The following is a 20656-nucleotide window of genomic DNA, read 5'->3' as shown; positions in this document are numbered from 1 at the left end:
ATGCTGCTCGGTCGGAACAGACCCAACAGCGACCGCGGGACCGTACTTCGCGGCCGGCCGGTGCAGAGACAGCGTTACCGGCAAGGGGACACGCGGGGGAAAGGAAAGTTTTGGTTTGGAACGAAGTTTGTCAGTTTGACCGCAGCTGTCCCGGCGTGGCACGAAGCTGCCGACGGTCCGGGAGGTGTTTCTTGCTACCAGAGCCAAGCAACCTGACGGTCCCTTTGGGATAAATAATTCAGGGAAGTGCTATTTTGCTGTGTAAACCTTTTATAAAGCAGTGCTTTCCTCGTCCAGAACAGCTTTATCTGCCGCTTAATGCAACAGTTCCGTTCTGGTGCTGAAACAGCCGCTGCGGAAGGCGGAGGTAAGAGGCGGCCGGAGAGCCCCGCGGGGGCACTGGCAAACTTCACTTGGACTATTCCAAGAGCTCCGGAGCGGCGGACCAGGGCGAGGCGCGGTGGCCGCGGGCCGGCGCGGCGGGGCCGGGCGGGGGTCGCAGCCGACATGCCAGGGGAGAATTCCTCAATGGCGCTGCCCACGCCCACTCCGAAGGAGCGCGGGACCGCGGGCCACGCCCCCCGCGCACGTGTGGGAGCACCCGCCGCGCGTACCCCGCGGGCCGGCCCCGCCCCGCCCCACGCCATTGGCTGCCCGGGCCGCCGCGGGAGGGAGGGGGCGGGGCCATCGCGCCGGGCGGCCCCTCCCACGTGCGGCGGCGTGAGCACACATCCCGCACGTAGCCGGCGTATTAATCAGCGCGGGGCCATCTGCGCCTTCCTCACGACGGGCGGGGGCTGCCCCGCCCTTGCCGCACGCCCCGGGCCGCTCCCGCACACCGCTGGGGCGGCAGTAGCAGCAGCGCAGGGCTTCGGCAGCACCGCCGCTCCCGCAGCGTCGGGCCGCGGTGCGTAGCCGAGCCCGCAGCGGCGAAAGTTTTACCTCGCCTCGCCTGGCCCCGCGCCGCGGCGGAGCCCCTGCCCGGCTCGGCCTGGAGAGGACGGCGGCCCGACGAGCATCGCCTCCCAGCGCGGGCGCCGGCAGAGCAGCGGCGCGCCCGTCCCCGCCTCGCCATGCCGCTGGGGCACATCATGAGGCTGGACCTGGAGAGAATCGCCCTGGAGTACGTCGTGCCCTGCTTGCACGACATCGGCTTCTGCTACCTGGACAACTTCTTGGGGGAGGTGGTGGGCGACTGCGTGCTGGAGCGGGTGAAGCGGATGCACCGCGACGGGGAACTGGCCGACGGGCAGCTGGCTGGCCCCAGCCGCGGTGTCGCCAAGCGGCATCTCCGCGGCGACCAGATCAAGTGGATCGGAGGCACGGAGGAGGGCTGCGAGGCCATCAACTTTCTCCTCACGCTGATAGACCGGCTGGTGATGTACTGCGGGAGCCGGCTCGGCAAATACTACGTGAAAGAGCGATCCAAGGTAAGGGTCCGCGGGGCCCCGAACTCCTGTCCGTCCGCCGGCACCGGCTCCCAGCCGGCCCGACCCGCCTCGCAGCTGCGGCCGGGACCTGCCGGAAACTTTGCACTGGCACTGGCCCCGTGGCGCGTCCGCGCTGTCGGCGGGTGCCTGTGGCTCGGGCAGCCCCGCGGGGCTGTCCCGCAGCACCGCCCCGGGTGCCGTGCCCTGCCTGAGGGACTCCCGTGACGGCAGCCGCTCTCCAGCCCTGGCCGGGTGCCGGGGTCCCGCTAAAAGCGGGGCCGCCCGCTGCGGGTCTTTCGTCCCGCCGGTGCCAGCAGCGCTCCGGGGCGGCTCCTCGCGGCTCCCCTTGCTGCGTTTTCACCGGACTCTTGGGCTGCCGGACCCCGTCCAGTCCCTTGCCTTTTCCCCTGTGTGACACCGGCCATCACTTCGCTAGCCGTCCCGGGGGCTGCAGGCGGCTCCTCGCTTCTCGCGGTGGGGCTGGAGCCGGCTGCACTCCGCATCTGCTTGTGCTCATCCAGGTGCGGGCAGGGTGGACCAGTGCGGGGCGTACCTCACGGAAAACGTCTAACCTTGGCTACGTTTCGGGGGGAGCAAGCTCTCCACCCCCTCGCTGCGAACGTACTCTGCTCCGATTATTTGGATGTTTTCGCCCATGAAGTAGTATTATTCTAAACAGTTTCGAGTTCCAACTCTTGTCGCCGTTCTACAGTTGAAGAGGTTATCGTTACTGCATTGAGTATGCACAAATATGGGATGTTTCGTTTGAGCACAGCAAACTCTTGTTTTAAAGAGAAAAGTTGTTTTTTTCTAGGCTTTCTCAGAAATGGCGAGGACACTTGTATTATTAGTTTCTTTCCCAATGAATATTTGCACTTGCAATGCCATTAGTTTGGGGATAACTTGTCTTTTCTTTCCTTGTCTGTTTTGCTACAGCAAAGTGAACTAGCTTGGAACTAAGTTTACTTTGTTGTCCTGAATGCTGAAAACATCCTTATTTCTTTTATTTCTGACTTGACAGTACATTTTCAAAAGGTCCACTGCTTTTAGAGATACACCAGAAAGAAAACCAATGATGCTTAAAGAAATGACAATGGGGGACGTTAGGCATTTCTCTCGATCCTAACTTGCACTGGACTAAAGGTATGTGTGAGTGGTACTGAGATTCCCCTCTGAAAAATGAAGATGATGTTTAGTGATGTTTACCAGTGAAAAGTTCAGTGATGTTTACGTTGCTTGGGAACACGCTGAAACCTGTGTATGCACCCTCGCACAAATTCACACAGTAGTGGGAATAATAAAAGGTTGAAACATTGTTCCTTATGCTTAGCTCCACTAAATTGCTGATCATCAATTCAGTTAAAGCTTGGGTAGATCGGTTTTAAAATGTGCTTAGATTGGATTTCACTTATTCCTGTTGAGAGCCTGGTATTAGGGGGTATAAATAACCATCCTGCCTTGGCACACCTTTAAGGTCATCCTCATCCTTTCTCTGGGTGACTTCTGTTTACTACTGAAAGTTCATTTCTGGCTAAGAGGGGGTGTATTTAGGGGTGGATGTTGAGGGGGGTTACTTAAAAGTTGGGCTGGAGTGTAAGGAGGCTGTCCAGCCTTTGTACAAGGTATTTGGAAAACTAACCAGCTGGATGAATGGAAGCTGTTGGCACTAGCTGGGAAGAAGAGTCGTTTGGGCAGTCACTTTGGGTTGTAGAGATGATTTTAAAAAGGAGTTTTGGTGTTTTTGAAGGCATTATTGTACAAATAGTAATAACAAACAGAACTTGTTTTATAAATAGGCAGCAAACTCTTTTCTGTAAAGACTTCAGGCTCTAGTGATCTAATGTAAAAGTTGTCAGACTCCAAACAGCACATGGAACTGCTAGGCAACAGTTCAGGACTTAAAGGGACTCAATATCTCAATATTGTTTGTAAAACCAAATGCAGAGAATGTTCATCAGATGTTAATAGTAACCAATCCCCTTGTTATAATAATAAGTACCATGGGTATGTGAGGCCCTGGAATAGCAGCTGCCGTCTGTAACTGAGATGTGGGACGCCTTCAGCAGGAAAATTATTCCTGTGACTAACAACTGACTACTGGAGTGCATGCAGGTTCCCACGTCGGTTGAAGCCATTTCTCTTGCACCATTAAACCTTCCCATTCTGCTTATCATCTGAAGTCTTATGAACGCATACGCACAAATCCCAAATTTAAATCCAGTGTATTTTTATTTTATCTGACAGATTATACATGTAAATGAATGCCCACAAAACTTTCAGAGCTTAACATTTGCAAGGATATGGGGTTTTCATGGGCAACTGGACTAGAACTTCTTTGCAGGACATGTGCTGTTTTAATTTATTGTTTTGGGATATATATATTAGTTGGAACTAAGAGTTCAGAACAGTTTGTTTAAAATGTAAGCCTTTAAGTACATGGTAACTCAGTTTGTCATGAAAATGTACTTATGTCATATCAGCCCATCATTATTTAAAGGTTTATACTTTCAAATAAGTAGTATCACTTTAGTCTTCAGCCTAAGTGTTGGAAGAAGGGCAGAGATTTTCCTAATAAATGAACTTATGTCAGATTATGTCAGTTTAGTGTGAAGTGCTTCATATTTTTGTAGCTACACAAACATGTACCTGAACAACTTTAGTCCAATAAAGGAAATTTTCCTTTCAGCTAAATGAGAGAAACAAGTCAGTTAGGATTGTACTGTTTCCAAATTAATTTCAAGAGCATTCCAAGAAAGTTACGATTGCATCAAAGAGAATGAACAGAAGTAAAATTTTCAAGGGTGCTGGATGTTCACAGGAACATCCTATGCTGGTTGACATTTGAGGGTTGATCATGAAATGTAACCTTTCATCTTTGCAGACTGGTGATACAGATCTATCTTTGGTGTAAGTCATATTTTAAAATACTAGCTGGTTAAACGATTGAAACATGGTTAAAGGTTGACAGATCCAATGCACTGCTTGTTGGCTTTTGCATTCTCATCTCCATTTTCTAGTAAGATAATACAATGGTTCCACTTTTCTAGTAGGTAAATGGCTAAGGACATCATTGAGGCATAATTGACCTAAGTTCTGCCTTCTCCTCAGAGTGAGAAGATTGATGTCCTTGTGCAGAAGGATGTTCTAGCCTGAGGACAGAAGTTACTCTGTTTTTGAAGACCTGTGACTATTCTGATGGGGTTTTACTTGGTGGAGAAAAGCTGGTAGGTGTCTGAGGTCAGAAGCAAAGCTGCAGCTTGGTCTGTGGGGCCAGTCACCAAGAGTGCCCTCTGGATCAGGTCATGCTCCAGAGACTGCAGGTGAAAGAGTGGTGTGCTGCAGCTTCTGACTCCCCAGGTCCCAAAGTTCCTTCTTGGGGTTAGCTGGCATTTTTAGGAGCTTGAAGGAGTGCCCTGTAGAAAAACACTGTACTATAAATTTCTCCTGCAAGACTTGAGAAATGTTTTGGTAGTAGGTGGAGTGTCTTTGGAATGTATTTTTTTTTTTTTAAGACTTTGCAGAGTCTGAGGCATCTAGGAAGTCCCTGATGTGAGGAGGCAGGGGACAGGTTGGCTGGGTGGTGTGTGGAAATGCTAAAGTTGTGTTTGCAGTGGGGTGTCTGGGTAACTCATCTGTTGCTAAGGGGCTGTGGTATTCCCCTTTTCTGGAGAAGGGCAGCTGTCCCTGTGACTGGGCAGGGTCCAGAGCAATGCCATCAGTGCCTGCTGCCCTGGCTATACCTCAGCTGAGTCAGCGCTTGACGTGCTGCCAGCGGCTGTGTTGGTGCCCGTGGCAAGGGGTGGAAGGTACTTTGAGCTGGTGTGGCTGCTCTCTGAGTGGACTCTGTACCTTGTCGTGAGAGCAGCACATCCCTCTGAGTCACAGGTACCCTCTTGGGTACCACCAAGGGCTGAAATCCATGTCAGGCCTGCCACTGGGACCTTGAGCCCATCTTGCACCTGCTGGACACCAGTGAGTCCTGCTGGTTAGAAAATAAAGCAAGAATTCATAATCTTAAGAGCTGCTCTGTGTTGAAGGAAGCCCGTGACTCATGTTTTCAGCTCAGAACAGAACGGTTCACATTCAATGTCAAGTGTATGGTCTGAAGTAAAAAAAAGTGTTTTCAGTGTGAGATTAGTTAATTTAGAAGTCCCTATAAGATGTGAACCTTCTGAAAAACTTGCTTCCTATGCTTGTTGCCATAACACCAACCTGCTCATCCCATCCTGGTGGACCCTCTCTAATGGTCGCAGGAGAAGTAGGTCTTTTGTGGTGACAGTTTATAGCTTGTGAGTGTTTGCTGGAAACCAGAGTGGGTTCTTCTGCTTACCACGATGGGGTGTTCCTAGGTAGGTTTTGAAATACGGTCTGCATAGCAGGTTGTTATGAAGATTTCTGTTCCTGAGGATTGAAGAAATGGACGAGATGTCACAGGAATAGTTTTACAAAGTCCCTTATTACTCAGCTGATGAGGTAAGGTATTTTTGCCTTTATATATGAAGAAAGAAAAGTGCTGTTCTATTACATTCAAATTCTATCCTTTGCAATTAAAACACAGTGAAATGCTGAATTTTCTGACTTGAGGTACTGATTTAGAGAGTGGGATAACAGAAAAATATAGCTATAGTAGGCTGAAGAGCTGTATTGCCTCTTGAGATATACTGATTTATTGTATGGTAGCAAAACATATCTTACAATTAGTTTACAGTGGGAGGTCTGATGAATACCACCATCCAGAAGAAATATGCATAATTTCTTTCTTCTAATCAAATGCACATGTTCTGGCATAATGTATAAGTTCAAATCTGTTCTTCTGGCCAGCTGCTGGCAGAGTCCAGAGCCACTGGAACTGTAAATACAACAGACAAGTCGTTTTATGATACAAGACTGAAGAATTCAGCATTGGCACAGATCCTAGTGTGGTTGCTTTGGCTCAGTGTCAGAGCTGATGTTTATATCAGTGTTTGTCAAGCAAGATTAGTTAGCCTGGTTAATTATACATAGGAATGTATAATTTTTACTTGACAATCAGATGAGTATAAACTTGGGCATATTAACACTTGTTTTTGTTCTTCATCAAATTATTCTCAATGACTTTTGAAACTTTCAAAAGAACTCCTTCTCTGAAAGAGGCACTTGGAGAATCTTTTGGATAAATTCTTTCAACAGGGACAGGGTATTGGAGAAATGGATCAATATTTTACACACGGTGATGCACATATCTGTAAGTGGGATCAGAAGCATGGGAAGCCTCAAGGGAATGGTGTTTGAGTTAATACTCGGGTGTTGAAGTTGCAAGCAGCTTGAATTCAGTAGCTGTTATGTATAATCACTCTTAAAAACCTGACTGTAGAACACTGGCAAACTTACTTAATGGTAGGCAGTGGCAAAAACATGCTGTCTTTGCTGTGTGTTACACCAGAGCCTTTGGCAGTCAGGTGGCTTCTCTTGGTCCTTCTTTTACCCTCTTGCCAGAGAAGTCTATATCGACCAGTGACCTTTATCACACTGTGCCAGGAGCCTGGTGACGTGCTTTACAGCCATAGTCCTAGAGAAAGGCAGAAGGTGGTTAATCCTGTAAGTGAAAGGAAATGTCAGTGCTCTCAGGCAATGTAAAGATATGAATGGTATGTTCATCCTGAGTTTGTGGCATCAGGGCAATTTTTTTATTCTTCTCTAGTTTTCCAGTCCAGCAGTTCTTCGTGAATCTTGCTAGACTGGTGTTACACAATGGTGGCAAAGCAGTGAACTTTTCCACAATCTCTCCTGTATTGGTCATGCATTTTCTGCAGTAACTTATTCATTGCCATGCCTGCTCTGGTAGCACTTCTTGCTGGTACCATGTCAGCTCTTAATGCCAGGGACTTGCAGAGGTTGCCTTACTGGTGCTGACCAATAGCTTGATCACTTGCAAGCCCTAAATAAGTATGTGCCACTCAGTTTGCTTTTATATGAGGACTCATTGCTCACTGAATGCCACTGTAATTGTAATACAGGTGGCATGAAGGTCTCTGTGTATGGGGAATGTTGTCCTTTGTACTCACGGGGGTGTTTGTGTGGCATCGCAAGGTGCAGTATGCCTTGGGAAAGCCACTGGGGAAATAACAAGATTCAGAGTTCAGTGCCCTGTCCCGCTGAGCTTGCATTTTGGGAGGGAGGAGAGCTGGCCGTGGAATCACAGAATCAATTAGTTTGGAAAAGACCTCTGAGATCACTGAGTCCATGCTGTGACTGAACACCACCATATCAACTAGACCATGGCACTAAGTGCCACATCCAATCACCTCCAGGGACAGTAACTCCACCACCTCCCTGGACAGCCCATTCCAGTATCTAATCACCCCTTCTGTGAAGAATTTCTTCCTAATGATCCTTGCTATTAATATTTGTATGCTTTTTCCCAAGATAATTGTTAATGAATAATTCAGTCCGTTACCTACAGTTCATTGCTAATAGCAGTATATGTTAAAATGGACATTGATTCTCATAACACTGATGCACTACAGGAGGTACACAGTAAAAGCGGCCTGTTATTTTTCATGAAGTATTCCAGCTGTGTTAATCCCAATGTCTTTATTTGATTTCACAGTAAACTCTTCTTTCTTTAACTTCCAAATTTATCTGGATGATGGCTCAATGTAATACAGACTTATCCTGCTTGTTGCTTCCTGAGAAATTTGCTTGATTTATTACATGGAAGTATCTGCTTCTTCCTCTTCCATATTGCACAGATTTTTTTTAAACTTTTTTTCCTGAGGTGTGGTGTTCAACAGTACTGCAGGTCCTTTCCATATGTAGGTGGAAGGAATGAGAGAGGGAGGAGATAAAACCACAATGATCTAAGCGTGAATGCATTTTTAAATAGATGAATTTTTGATGTTTCCTGAACAAACTTGATATACTTGGAAGAGATCAATACTTTTATCAAATGTTTCAAGATGATTCTTACTAAGACCAGGTACGTACTTTTTTTTTTTTTTTTTTTTATCTTTGAAGTATTCACTCTTTTCTGCTCCTCTTGCAATTGGATTGAGTTTTCCCATTGTGTAGCAGCCCAGGAGCAAGTGGTCCCTTGGCAGCAGCAGGCCCCATAGCGCTCACCCATCTTGCAAATGGATGGCTTTGAGAGAATGAGGAGGTTAGGAAGGGAAGCCTAGGAGTAAGTGTTACTGGTTTTATTTAGATCATTGGAAAAGGAGGATGTGTGCATACAAGCTTGAGGGAATTTAAAGCCCTGGGTCGAATTTGTCATGACTATAATCATGTCACAAAGCTGAAGACTGAAACAATGTTAGAAAGCTGCCAACAACACATGTCCCTAAGCTTCTGTGAAAAGGCTTTATTGGTAAGGTTTATTAGTAGAGGAGCTCATGGGAAGAGGTGTTTTGGAAACCGCTTCTGGTACCTGTGCCTAGGGCTGATGGCTGCTGTGGTGGCCTCCAGGGTGAATAACTGGTGCAGTGGTACAGAACTTTGTGGGGCTTGACAGAAGATTTTGACTGATGCATAACACTGCCTAACAATTTGGTTTAGACCTTTCATTGCTTTGAAAAGAAATTACAGAGTTGGTCAGAAAAGCAAGAAGGTCTTTCTGTTCAGTCAGTAAGGTGAAATAAGATCATGAAGGAGGCTCATGCCAAGTAAATCATTTATCTCCTACTGTTTAAACTATTCACAGGCACGTCATCCCATCAGCACACCACTCGTGATCATTCCTGTGAATGATTTGGAGAGAGCTGTAAGCTCTGTTTCCCCTCCATCACTCACTCATATGCATCTACTATCTCTCAGTGGCAGAAAGGAGCTTTTTCCCCTACAGTCATTTTTCTCTTGACATTGTGCTTTGATAAGATTAGTAGGTGAATAAACTTAATGCCAACATGCAAAGCACTTAGTAGAAAGCAGTTGATTAAACAACCTACTTGTTGCTCTGATTTTTCGCAAATAAAGTAATCCAAGAGATTTTTGCTGACCGTAGTAGTTCTGTGGAGGCTTACTAAATGTTCATGTTTAGCCACTCAGATAAAAAAATGAAGCAGTGTAAATGACAGGAGTACACTATCAGGAGCACTCTATCTGCACTGACTGGAAACAGCACAGTTTGTCCAAAGCTTTGCAGTTGAAAGTGGCAGAGTAGCCATGTCTTTTGCCAAACATCTGGGAATTGCATCCTACTTTGTAGCAAAAAAAGATAACCATTTTGAGTCTTACATCTGTCTAGTTCATGTGAATCTCTTGGTCAAAATAAATAGTCTATTTTCTGTGCTTTTTTTCTGGACCTGAAAATCCAAACAAGATATATGTCTGCGTTTTTCCTGTCTCTAAGTCATAATATAATTAATCATTCCTTATGTGTTCTTGTGCTGTAATTTTTTATACAAAGTGATAAGACAAATGTTTTTAAAATTTTGGCTCCAGTTCATCAATTCACTTAAGTACTTTTTCTTAAAAGCTCTTTCAGATCAACGGGACCTGAAGCACATATTCTGGTGCTTGGCTTAGACTATGAATGTGTTAGAATGTGTTTAGAAAACTTCGGGAAAAGTTGCATTTCTTGTGCTATCCCAGTCTTTGTATAAATTTTTTTCTTATGTTTGAAATGCAGGTCATCTTTTATTTGGTCTCTTGAGAGGCAGCAACGAACCTTACTTGATGAAATAGATAGTAGTTATGATTTTTATCTGACCTTTGCAACCGACTGTCTTGTGGCAAACTTGTCTTAATACCATTAACAGTAGCAGTTATTCCAGTAATGCATGTGGAGAGATAGGCAGTGAATGGTGGGGAATGCCATGTGGAATGGGAGAAGCCTGGGTTGTGAGAAAAGCAGGTGTTGTGGTGGTGGAGGTCAGTATGGAGCTTCCCGACTGCCTTGGGACTCCAGGAGTGAAGAAAGCATCTTACACAGCCCCACTACTCACATGGGTAAGAAAAGTAGAGCAGAGCAGGAGAATTGAGAGAGGATACTAAAGAAGTGGTGGGAGAGGGGAACGTATCAATTGGTCCTCAACTTACCTGTGACTAGGTTGTTAACAGTCCTAGGGTGTTGTGCTTGCTGCTGAAGACTGCATGTATAAACTGCACCTTTCCCTGCTGATTTCCCACAGGAAATCTGGTAGAAGTGGTTTGAAAAGTGGTAAAAGGAGAAGCTTCACCATAAATGATGTAACATGTCCTTCTGTTAAGACATAAAAGCCATGTCATATAAGTAGACGTGAACAAACAGGAGAGAGTCCCCCAGAATGTATAGATAACTCTCTGTTCTTGGCAATGTTCACCAATGTTGACACCTAAGTAAATGAACTTACCCTCTGCCATCTGCTGTATGGAGCACATGCATGGTTTCTCTGAAGCAGGCCAACAGGAAAGGTCACTGCCTGGTTCACTGTTTTACAGACTTCCTCTTCACGAAGGAGCAGTGAGAGGATTTGTGAATGCTGGTCCTCATTGCCAAATTTGGTTTAATTCAACATTTCATGGTGGTCAAACACTGAAGTGTCAAAGTTATGCATTTTACCAAGATACTTGAGTGCATTACTTGATGTTTAACTGGTGACTTAAAGGCTCAGTGCAATCTCACATTTGCACTGATAATTTCTTGGCAAGAGTAAAAATGTAGTTGACGTGGGTTTTTGTTTGTTTCTTTACACTTGGATGTCTGCAACTGAAACAAATTTTTTTCTTTGCTGGCACTTGATTCAAAGCATGTTTCACTGTTTACCATCTGTAGAAGCTACTGCTGCTAGTTATAAGCTGTATTAGTACAATGTTTTGGCTGCAGTTAGAAAAGGCACCGGTTGTGCCAACGGTGACCATTGTTATGGGCAGACATAGGACCTACTTGACCCCCATGCCGAAGTGGGCATATGTAACCCTCTAGCTCTGCCTTCTCCTTGAGCACCTGTCCTGCCTTCCCCCTCTGTGCTTCCTATCACAGAAATGCATTTGTACCCCATCTCTCTAGCAAAGCCAGCTGCAGGACCTCCACCAGGTGGTTTCTTACCCCTGCTCTTACCTCAGCCTGTCATGCCTATGCAGTGACTATCTCTCCATCCCAGGGAAGAGGGCTGCTTCCTCTGGCTGCCCAACCAGCTGGCATCCTGGGAGAGCAGCCTGTGTCCAGCCTCTAGCTTGGCTCAGCCTTGGCTTCCCCTGTGGTGGCTTTGAGTGCATACTGCTCTTGTCACATTGGCTGCCAGAAGAGACATTATGGGGAGGAAAAGGAAAAAGAAGGGAAGTGGAAAGGGAAAAAGGAGGGAAGTGGGCCAGAAAGAACACTCCAGGCTTTCTGTATCCTCAGGAAACATCCTGAACTCACACCAGCAAGTGCCTCCCTTGCTCGACAGTTGCCATGCTTCCTGCAAAAACTACCTTACATGCCATAGAACATTATTGCTGTAAGACTCAATCCTGAACTGGGCCTTGAGAAATCTCCTAAGGGCTGCTGTTTCAGTGAGTTGTGAGTTGTGGTGGTGGGAATGACTGGCTAAGGCTCCAGAGGGGACTGCAGCAAAACAGAGCAGCAGGAATAAACAGGCTGAAACCTGTCAGGCATGGCTGTGTCCCTGTGTATGGCCATTGCTGCAGTAGGAGAGTCTAAGCCTATGTCAGTGGCCACAGCACAGCTGGCCTTTAGGTTGGTCTCTTCTGTCAGGTGGTGGCAGCATAAATCCATGGGAGACACTTGACCAGTGGAAAAAGGGAAGTGGGAATTCAGCAGCTGATGTTAAAATACAGAATCTAATGTTGTCCATGGCTGGGTTAAGGAGCAGACTTCCTTGTTCAGGAGTTGAGAGCTTTTGTGAACATCTTTAAGGCATGCAGATGTAAGGCTGGCAGTCAGTTTGTGGTGTGTACACGTCTGTATATGCATGCTTGCTTTGCTCAGAGTTGCCAAATGTCTGTCTACACATACCTTAATGGTGCAAGTACCAGCTGTGTACGTGGTGGAGAGGGAAGGCACTAAAACACTTAGGAAGATTTATTTGTTGTGTTTTTTTTTTTTTTTACCAATACATTTTATTGCCTAGCCTTAGAACAGGTGTACAGTTTTTATTATTACAAATTTCCCTTGAATCTGAAGATCTTGTTTCCTTTCCTGCACAGTAGCATGGCATGTCACTGAATACACATCTATCTACTTTAATTGAGAGATTGCACTCTTGTAAAGTACTCGTATAGACTGAGCAGTATGACTTTATATGCAGGTAAAGCCTTAGAGGTAAAGGCTACATGTTATTGAACCGTAATAATAAAAATAATTTCTGATAATAATTTGTTATAGATAATTTTAATGGGTTTTACCCTTAAATACTCATTCGAAATCTTATGCAGGATACTGTTATCTAGGCAAGGTCTTCTGTAAAGGTATGGGTGAGCAAAAGATGTGTGGGTAGTGAGTGAGATGGCTTTCTTCCAAAATTAACATAGGAGATAACTGGTCTAATCAATTAATTTGGTGTTACTGCTGTGATAACGCAGTGATCTTTCTGACAGGGAGGATCCTTGAGGACTATTTGGGGTACCTGCCAAGTGCGATGTGCTTCTCTGAACCTTGCATTCCTCTCTGGCAGTGAAGGGTGTTTCTCACTGAGCCAATGGGGGCAAAGGAAAACATCTTCCCCGATGTTGTGCTGCCTCTGGTGCGGCGGGATCATGCGAGGTCACAGGAGGCATCCTGGGTGGTGGCCCCAAGGAAGGACTGTTCTTGGCAGCTGGGGGCTCCTGTTCCCTTGGCATGCTGCTTCAGGGTGGTGGCTCATTGCCTCTGCCTGCCAGGGTGTCCAGGGCTGCCCCGGTGGGCTCGCAGGAAGTGTTTGAGGTGCTGCATACCGAATGTGAGCTGATAAGTCTTGTGGGCACTGTTGCTCACTTGCCCTGGGCCCACAGGCTAAAAATAAATGGATGATAATAAGAAAAGGATGTTGGCCGCTCAGGCAGCTCCAACAGCAGCGAAGGTTTGTCCATGTTGTGGCTGTTTTTCCTGACCTTTATTAGTGCAACCACAGGGGCATCAAAATATGCAGTTCTTTAAATGTTGCAAACAAAAGAAAAGTGTAATCCTCTGGGTGACTAGTAGTGAACTGAAAAGGTCTGATGTGCTGATGAAAAATGAAAGGTTGGAATATTTCAGGAACTGAGAGATTGTCTTTCTACCCCACAGATGAGAAATGCTCCTCAGAGGATGTCTGTGCTGGTTACCAGGCTTTTATTCCCTGCTGAGAAACTGAACATACAGGGACAGTCCTTACAGATTTCCTTAATGAGCTTGCACTTATTTATGAATTTGCCTTTCTGCGGGGGTGGTGCTTGTCACGATGTCCCCCAGGGCTCATTACAGGGATGCTTTCTCCATCTGCATCAATTGCTTGGGATGCTTCCTCATTAGTGCAGCTTGGCCAGGTTTGGCTCTTTGGGGAGAGGACTGAAAGAGTTTTCTGGGTAATGAAAGAGGGCTCCAGCAAAAGGCAAAAATAATCCTAAATGTAATTAGACGGTATTTTTTAAAAGTGCGTGAGACAAGGCTCTGTTGCTGTGCTCGCAGCACAGGAGGAGGGCACAGCCCAGTGAGAAGGAGCGCCGGGCGCTGCCTTGAGCGGCTGTGTGCTCACTGCCTGTGTGGGTTTCCCCTTCCCTCCGCAGCCTCTGTCTGAAGTGCACTCTGGAGTAAAGTTTGCATTTATCGCCGATCGCCTCACGCTCCGCACGTAGCACTGTCGTTAAGCCATCATCTCGCTGGCCCCGAGCCAGCGCTCCGAGGCGCAGGGGCGGGCGGTCTCTCTAAACTGAACAGCCTTTATTGATACATCGGTGCACTGCGCATGTTTACAGCTGCTAATTGGAGACTTAATCTGAATATCCTTGACTGAACTAATTCACGGGCAATAGCCTTTTAAATTTCAGGTCCTGCCGTGATGGCATGCCTGCTCTCTTTCACAGCGCGCTAATCGCTTCTGGAGCGGTGGTGCCGCTGTGTGCGTGCGAGGCTCAACGACCCAGGAACAGCACAGACCAAAGCGGAGTTTCAGGTCAGAGGAGGATGTAAAATAAAAATCTAGCCTGATTTTGCATTTGCAGAAGATGAGAGAAGCACTTGAAGTACTGGAGAAGTGTTCACTGACATGCGCAAAGACATATGTAGATTAATTAGGCATACAAGAAAGGAGGTTAATTCTTTTAATTATTACAACAGGCAGAGGTGCTCACTGCAAGGACAGTTGTGATCCTATGGCAATTTCAGATTTGTTTCCTTAACTTTGTGTTCTGTTTTCTCCTTGCTGTGCCCAGAGGCTGAATACAGAGAATTTGGGTGGTGGTCTGAGAGCAGTGTTAGTTTACTTGGCTTTTTAAAAAATGTGAGTAATGTAGACAGTATACCGTGGTAGATGAATGTCTGGGACTCTTTCGCCCTTGGAAACCTAGAGAACTTCTTCCATGGTGAGATCCTTTCAGAGTTTCTGAATTGCCCCTTGACTTTAGGATCCTGTAGGATCCCAGGAAGTACCCAGCAATGGGAACAGCTCAGCAGAACTCACTGCTTCTCCAAAGGCTGGTCTGCAAATGCTCCGTGTTTTCTTGATAGGTGGCCACTGCCTACACGTGAGGCACGGTTGTTTCCTGCCTTCCCATTTCACAGTGGCTCTGTTCTGGCAGCCAGCTTGAAGTTGAAGGGCATCCAGATTTATTTCTAAGTATGCATTCTTTTAAGAAAAATAAAAAAAGTAGTCACAGGCTGAAACAGTCCTTCATAATAATAGGCTATGAAAAATTTGCCAATCATTAGGAAAGCTCCCTAAGCCCTATCACAGATTCATTTAACAGGGAGCTCATTTTTAAAGCAGCATCAGTCTGTGATCTGACTTCCTTACAGACACATTCCATAAGATTTGAAAGCTTATTAGGGGATCCTTAAGCTACAACTAGATAACATGCCAGTCATCAGTAGCTGTGTGGCATGGAGATAATCCATGAACAGAGCTTTCATGGGTAGGTCTTTGTTTCTACCCTTAGTGCTTAGAAGAAATTTAACAAGCAGGAACAGTTTTCTGTCTTACAGTAATCAGAATATTATCAGGTAATAATAGACTTTTGGTTGGTAAGCAAAAATAAACCAATGTCTTAGCATCTTTTTCCTTCAGATGGGAGAATAGTCTTTTCCCACAGTTCTCACCATCAGGCTGCTTCTCAAAAAAATTATTTTAAAAACTGCTTTTATGTGCCTGTGAACAACAAGCAAGCTGTGATGGTGCATGCAAAAGGCTAAATAAAATAAAAAAGGAGAGATGAGGTTTCAGCTCCTGGAGGATCTGAATCTGATGATCAAGCTTGCATGTAAGCAAGGAGAAGCAAGTACCAGATCACCTGGTGTTAATCTGCGGATAAACAGGATATTTTTTATACAGTTACAAGTAATAGTTTGATTGGAGACCAATAACCAAGTTGTGATGAGGAAATGAGGGACTGGTTTCTCATGCAATACTGCCACTGAAGCCCATTTCAAGTGTTGCTTGACTGAAGTGAGTAGAATTTTACTCCCTCTTTGAACTGGTGATTCCCTTTCCAATTAAGCTAATGTCTCTCATTTGTTGGTGTTTCAACACAATTTTCTTCCCTCTGTTCCTTCCCATCTCTATAGAGCATTAAGTTAGACCAATGGTCCCAGTTCAACAAACGAATATTTAATAATGTTCATGAGTATTTTATACTTAACCATTTTATGCTATGCAGCAGAAAACACTTGGGTGCAATAAGAAATTACTTAGGAAATGCTCCATAGCGTTTGTGTGTGGTAGTCAAGCCTCAGCTGAGAATCTCTTGTCTTTGATCATGAAATGTCAGACTACTCATGTTCTTTTAATGTAGAACATGCTGGGTGCCTTTCCCTTTCTGGATGTAAAGACTGTGCACGTGTATGAACTAGAATCAGGTTGAGCACAATGTACATTCAAAACTAAGACAATCAAGTGACCCCTGGTAGTCCTCATTTCCTAGAGAACTGGTCAAAAGTGATTTTTCTTTGCCCTCAAGTTCAGAACTGAGAACCACATATTGGGCTGAAATTTGGGAAGTGTGCTGCCAAATAAAAATATATATGAAAGCTGCAGTGGCTACAGCACTGCTAATTCTTATTAATACCTTGGTTTTCTAGACAACCATCATAGTGATATTGTAGGTCAGCATTGCTTTGTGCCTATAGCCTTTCAACTAACTTTACACATAGCTTCTGAATTTACCCGTCTGATATCCAAGCGGAACACAGAGATTATCTATAAAAGAGATCAAAAGTAGCTGCTGTTCATCAATATGCCATAAAAATCTGGTACAGAAAATGGAAAAGCATATTGTGGAGTCTTTATTTTAATCTGCAAGGGTGGTTGGTATTGGCAGGATTAAGTTGCAATGGTCAAGATTTTCCCTGCTGGTTGCAAAGATCATACTAATTCTGAGAGAAAAATAGAGAATTAATATGGGGTTACAATACCATCTATGTAGTCTGCGCTGGGAGTGCACTGGGGCCCTGGCTTAATGCTAGGGAGCACAGAGAGCTGCTTCTCTGACCTGGTGTCACCACTGCTTCCTATTAAGCACTGTTAATTTCCACTTACAAACATCTTCTATCTGAGATATTTTCTGAAATGTTCTGTTCCAAGTATCAGACTGCTCTAGCACTGCTTACTTTGTAAATCATGTCTCACAGCATGATCCTGGCCATCAGCTAAAGAGAATTTGTTTTTCTGCTTGCTAAGAAGCACTGGGAGGCAGGGAAAAATCCTCTCAATGGACAGCTGTTTTTTATCTGCCTTCAAACTTTGATAGTGTCTTGCAGTTTGACTTGCAGATTTCCCTGGCTGACTTGAGTGTAATACTTAGACTGAATGATAGATAACTTATTTTTGCAAGCTTCTGTGCAGTGTGGAATTTACTGATGATTCCTGGGTCCTTACTAAAGCTGGTAATTGCTGCTTGTTTAACTTGTGGTTGACTTGCACCTTCTTGGGAAAGCTAACACCCCTGAAAATAACAGGGCAGAAGCTTTAGTCTTGATGATTTGCTTTTCATTTTCCAAGTTTTGTAGGGTTTAATTTATGACTGTTGACTAGACTGCCGGAGCGTTGGTCTTCATATATGGTGTATATGTGTGACTCCAAAGGCATGCATCCGGATATCAATTTTTAACTATTCAGCTGTTGTGTAAGACTAACTCTTCTTTTTTAACTTAGAAAAGGGGAGTGTTGAAGAAATTTTCTGAGTGCTTTCTCTGGGAAGTTAAGCCAACGAACAGCCATTGTAAGAGACAGTATTGAAAAAGTTAGGTACATTCCTGCTTATTACTGCCTGCTATAGTTAGTTTGATTAGTTTAAGTTTAGAGCTGGTTAATGAAGAGAGGAGTTGCTTCCAAAAAATGAAGTGTGTTCTTCTGGACACAATAGCCATAAGTGTAGGAAATATTTTTTGCTAATGCTCCACGTGCACACCTGGTAAATGGTTTGATTATTGTTATTGAGCTTCTGGCTTTTGTAGCTAGACCATGCACTAAACTGGCAAATACCAGTGTTCACAAATTACCTAAATTAAGTCTGGGTCACGCATCTCATCTCCTGTTTCTTGTTTGCTTTAAATGAATCCAAAAGTACTGCTAACAGCTGGAATCCCTGCTGACGCCAGCTTGATCTGCTCTGGAGCTGTTCCAGCCATTGCTCTGATAAAGCTTGATATCGTTTCAACAGTCTCTAGGAGGACCAGAATGATTTCCCTTCATTGTTTAAGGTTTCATTCAAATATTCACTGTGCCAGGAAAAAGGATATTTCACTTCTGCTTTTCTAGTAGCAGCAGCGAAAGAAGAAAACTTTTTTCTCTTTGCTTTTCTGAAAGTTAAGCTATAGTGTGACCTGTGCTTTAGGATTCAGTGGGAATTGTTCCACTTAATCTCCAGGGATGGAGTGTTGCACTTGCAAAAGGTGCTCACTGTAAATAAATAAATAAATAATGCATCAGTGTTTGAGACAAAGCACATATTCTGCTAAGTGAACATATTATGTGGGGGAGGCCAGGGGAAACTGGTGTTTTGCCTAGATTTCCATAGTAAATAAAGCACCTAAATCCTTTTAGGGTCTGCCCTTCAGTCTGCTGCTCAATAGCTTTTTGTTTGTGGTGCTAAAAATAGTAGTAATATTGGATTGATTTTTAGGCAGTTCAGTAATCTTGGAGCATCTACACTCAAAAGAGTGACTTAAGGCCACCATAATTTTGTGTTCTACATTGACTTAAAAACAAGGTATTATTGGTCAACAGAGTTGTATTGCCATCGAACATCATCCCTCTGGTATGGTGATCCAGGCTTTGGGCCTCACTGGTGGGCTAGATGCCCATGCCCTTGGCAGCACTGTGCTGCACCTGGCTCCCAGCACGGCCCTCCTCCCTGCCCCACTGTCACAATTGCTGCGCCCTCTCTCTTAGCTCTCTGGGTGTGTTGGGTTTGCAGAGCAAGGTTTTGGTAGCTGAGAGGCTACCAGGGTTGTTTTTGTGAGAAGCTGCTAGAAGCCTCCCCCGTGTCTGACAGAGCCAATGCCAGCTGGCTAGAAGATGGACCCACCACTAGCCAAGTAGAGAATATGAGAGTGAAATTGAGCCTGGGAAGAAGGGAGGGGCAGGGGGAAGATGTCTTAAGGTTTGGGTTTATTTCTCACTATCCTACTCTGATTTGATTTGCAATAAATTAGCTTAGTTTCCCCATGTCTTGTCAGTTCTGCCTGTGACAGTAACTTGAGTGATCTCTCCCTACCCTTATCAACCCATGAGCCTTTAGCTATGGTTTCTTTCTTTCCCTGTTCAGTTGAGGAGGGGAGTGATAACGTGGCTTCAGGGGCACCAGGGTCATGTTTCCCAGTGTATGAAAACTCCATTTTGTAAAAGGTTACTATTTTAATTTTTAGACCTAATGTAGCTCACCCCACGTGAGATGGGTGAAGGTGCACCTGCTGTGCTAGTAATTGGGATGGGGGAATGCATGAGGTGGGTTATCCTCACCAGTGAGGGCACAGCTCCTTCAGACCATTATTACATTGCAGATACAGCTGACTCGTGGTTTCCACCAGACTTATACCTTCACCTTATTTCAAGCACTGTGCTGTAGAGTGGCCCTTCCTGCCATTATCAGGCTGATTAGTGAAATGTAGTGCAGCTCTGGAGCCATTTGTAATAGCAGAGTAACAACAGAGCATCTAGGATCTACAGCAAGGCATCTACCTTACTGCCAGGTGTGATGGAAGAGGGCTTATTACTTGGAATTAAAAGTATGTGCTTTTGTTTAGCATAATGTCCTGACCCTGCAGGCCACTGGGCATCTGTGGCCTGAGGTGTGAAGAGCAGGCCCTGGTGACTTACTGCTGCCTGCAGGTACGGTTCTGGTGTTTGTTGTGGGGAGGAAAATTAATTCATACATGTCTGACTCCTATGGATAGATTTTTGTTCTTGGTAGCAGGAGGTTCAAGGGATCCACTGTGCTAGCTGGCAGTAGCTTCTGTGTTGGTGTTTGTTGGCACAGTAAAATTTCCTTGTGGTTAAACCTGCGTGTACCTGGTCATGTCCCATGAGAACGGCATGCCTTTCACATGTGCTTAGAAGAAGAAAACAAGAGTTCTGGGTTTCCTAGATAAAAATTTCAATTGCTCTTAGTAAAGCCTATGTGGTCAATCTCCAACTATCAATTACATTATCAACTGAGCATATCAGATCTTTGGAGTGGGTCAAGCAAATAGTGCATGATCATATCTTCATTCTGTGGGACAGGCATGTAAAATACTGTTATGTCTGAAGCTAGGGTTTTATGGTCTGAATGGATGGAAAAGTAGATGGGTAAAAAACTGATGGGATGGTTGGACTTGGAGGGTCAAGCAAGCATACCTGGGGGCTGCTACCAAATGGGGCATCACAGGGATCTGTCATGGGACCTGTTGTGTTAAACACCTTTATTTATCAGTAACCTGGAATAGATGGCAGAGTGCACTCTTTAACTGTGCAGAAGACATCAAACTGAGGGGGAACAGTTGATGCCCTTGAGGGCAAGGATGCCACTAAAAGGAAACCAGATAGACTGTAGAAACAGGCCAACAGGAGCCTCATGAAATTAAACAATTGCAAATCTGACTCCTGCCCCTGGGAAGGAAGAGCCCCTTGCAGAAGGACAAGTTGGGGGCTGCCAGCAGCTCTGCTGCCCAGGGGAAC

The 20656-nt window shown here is 45.2% G+C and overlaps 1 protein-coding gene across 1 annotated transcript in view; it reads left to right on the top strand.

Annotated features, from left to right (window-relative positions):
• Positions 1 to 730: 730 nt before the first annotated feature.
• EGLN3 (egl-9 family hypoxia inducible factor 3) overlaps positions 731 to 20656 on the top strand; it is a 28842-nt gene continuing 8916 nt past the window's right edge. Inside the window, exon 1 of the mRNA XM_014891035.2 lies at positions 731 to 1430. Coding sequence (XP_014746521.1) covers positions 1074 to 1430 — 357 coding nt within the window. The 5' untranslated portion in view covers positions 731 to 1073. The remainder of the gene's footprint in view (positions 1431 to 20656) is intronic.

Source organism: Sturnus vulgaris, chromosome 6 (genome assembly GCF_052056855.1).
Source record: "Sturnus vulgaris isolate bStuVul1 chromosome 6, bStuVul1.hap1, whole genome shotgun sequence".
Classification (NCBI taxonomy): Eukaryota; Metazoa; Chordata; class Aves; order Passeriformes; family Sturnidae; genus Sturnus; species Sturnus vulgaris.
This window is presented reverse-complemented; position numbering and strand designations above follow the sequence as displayed.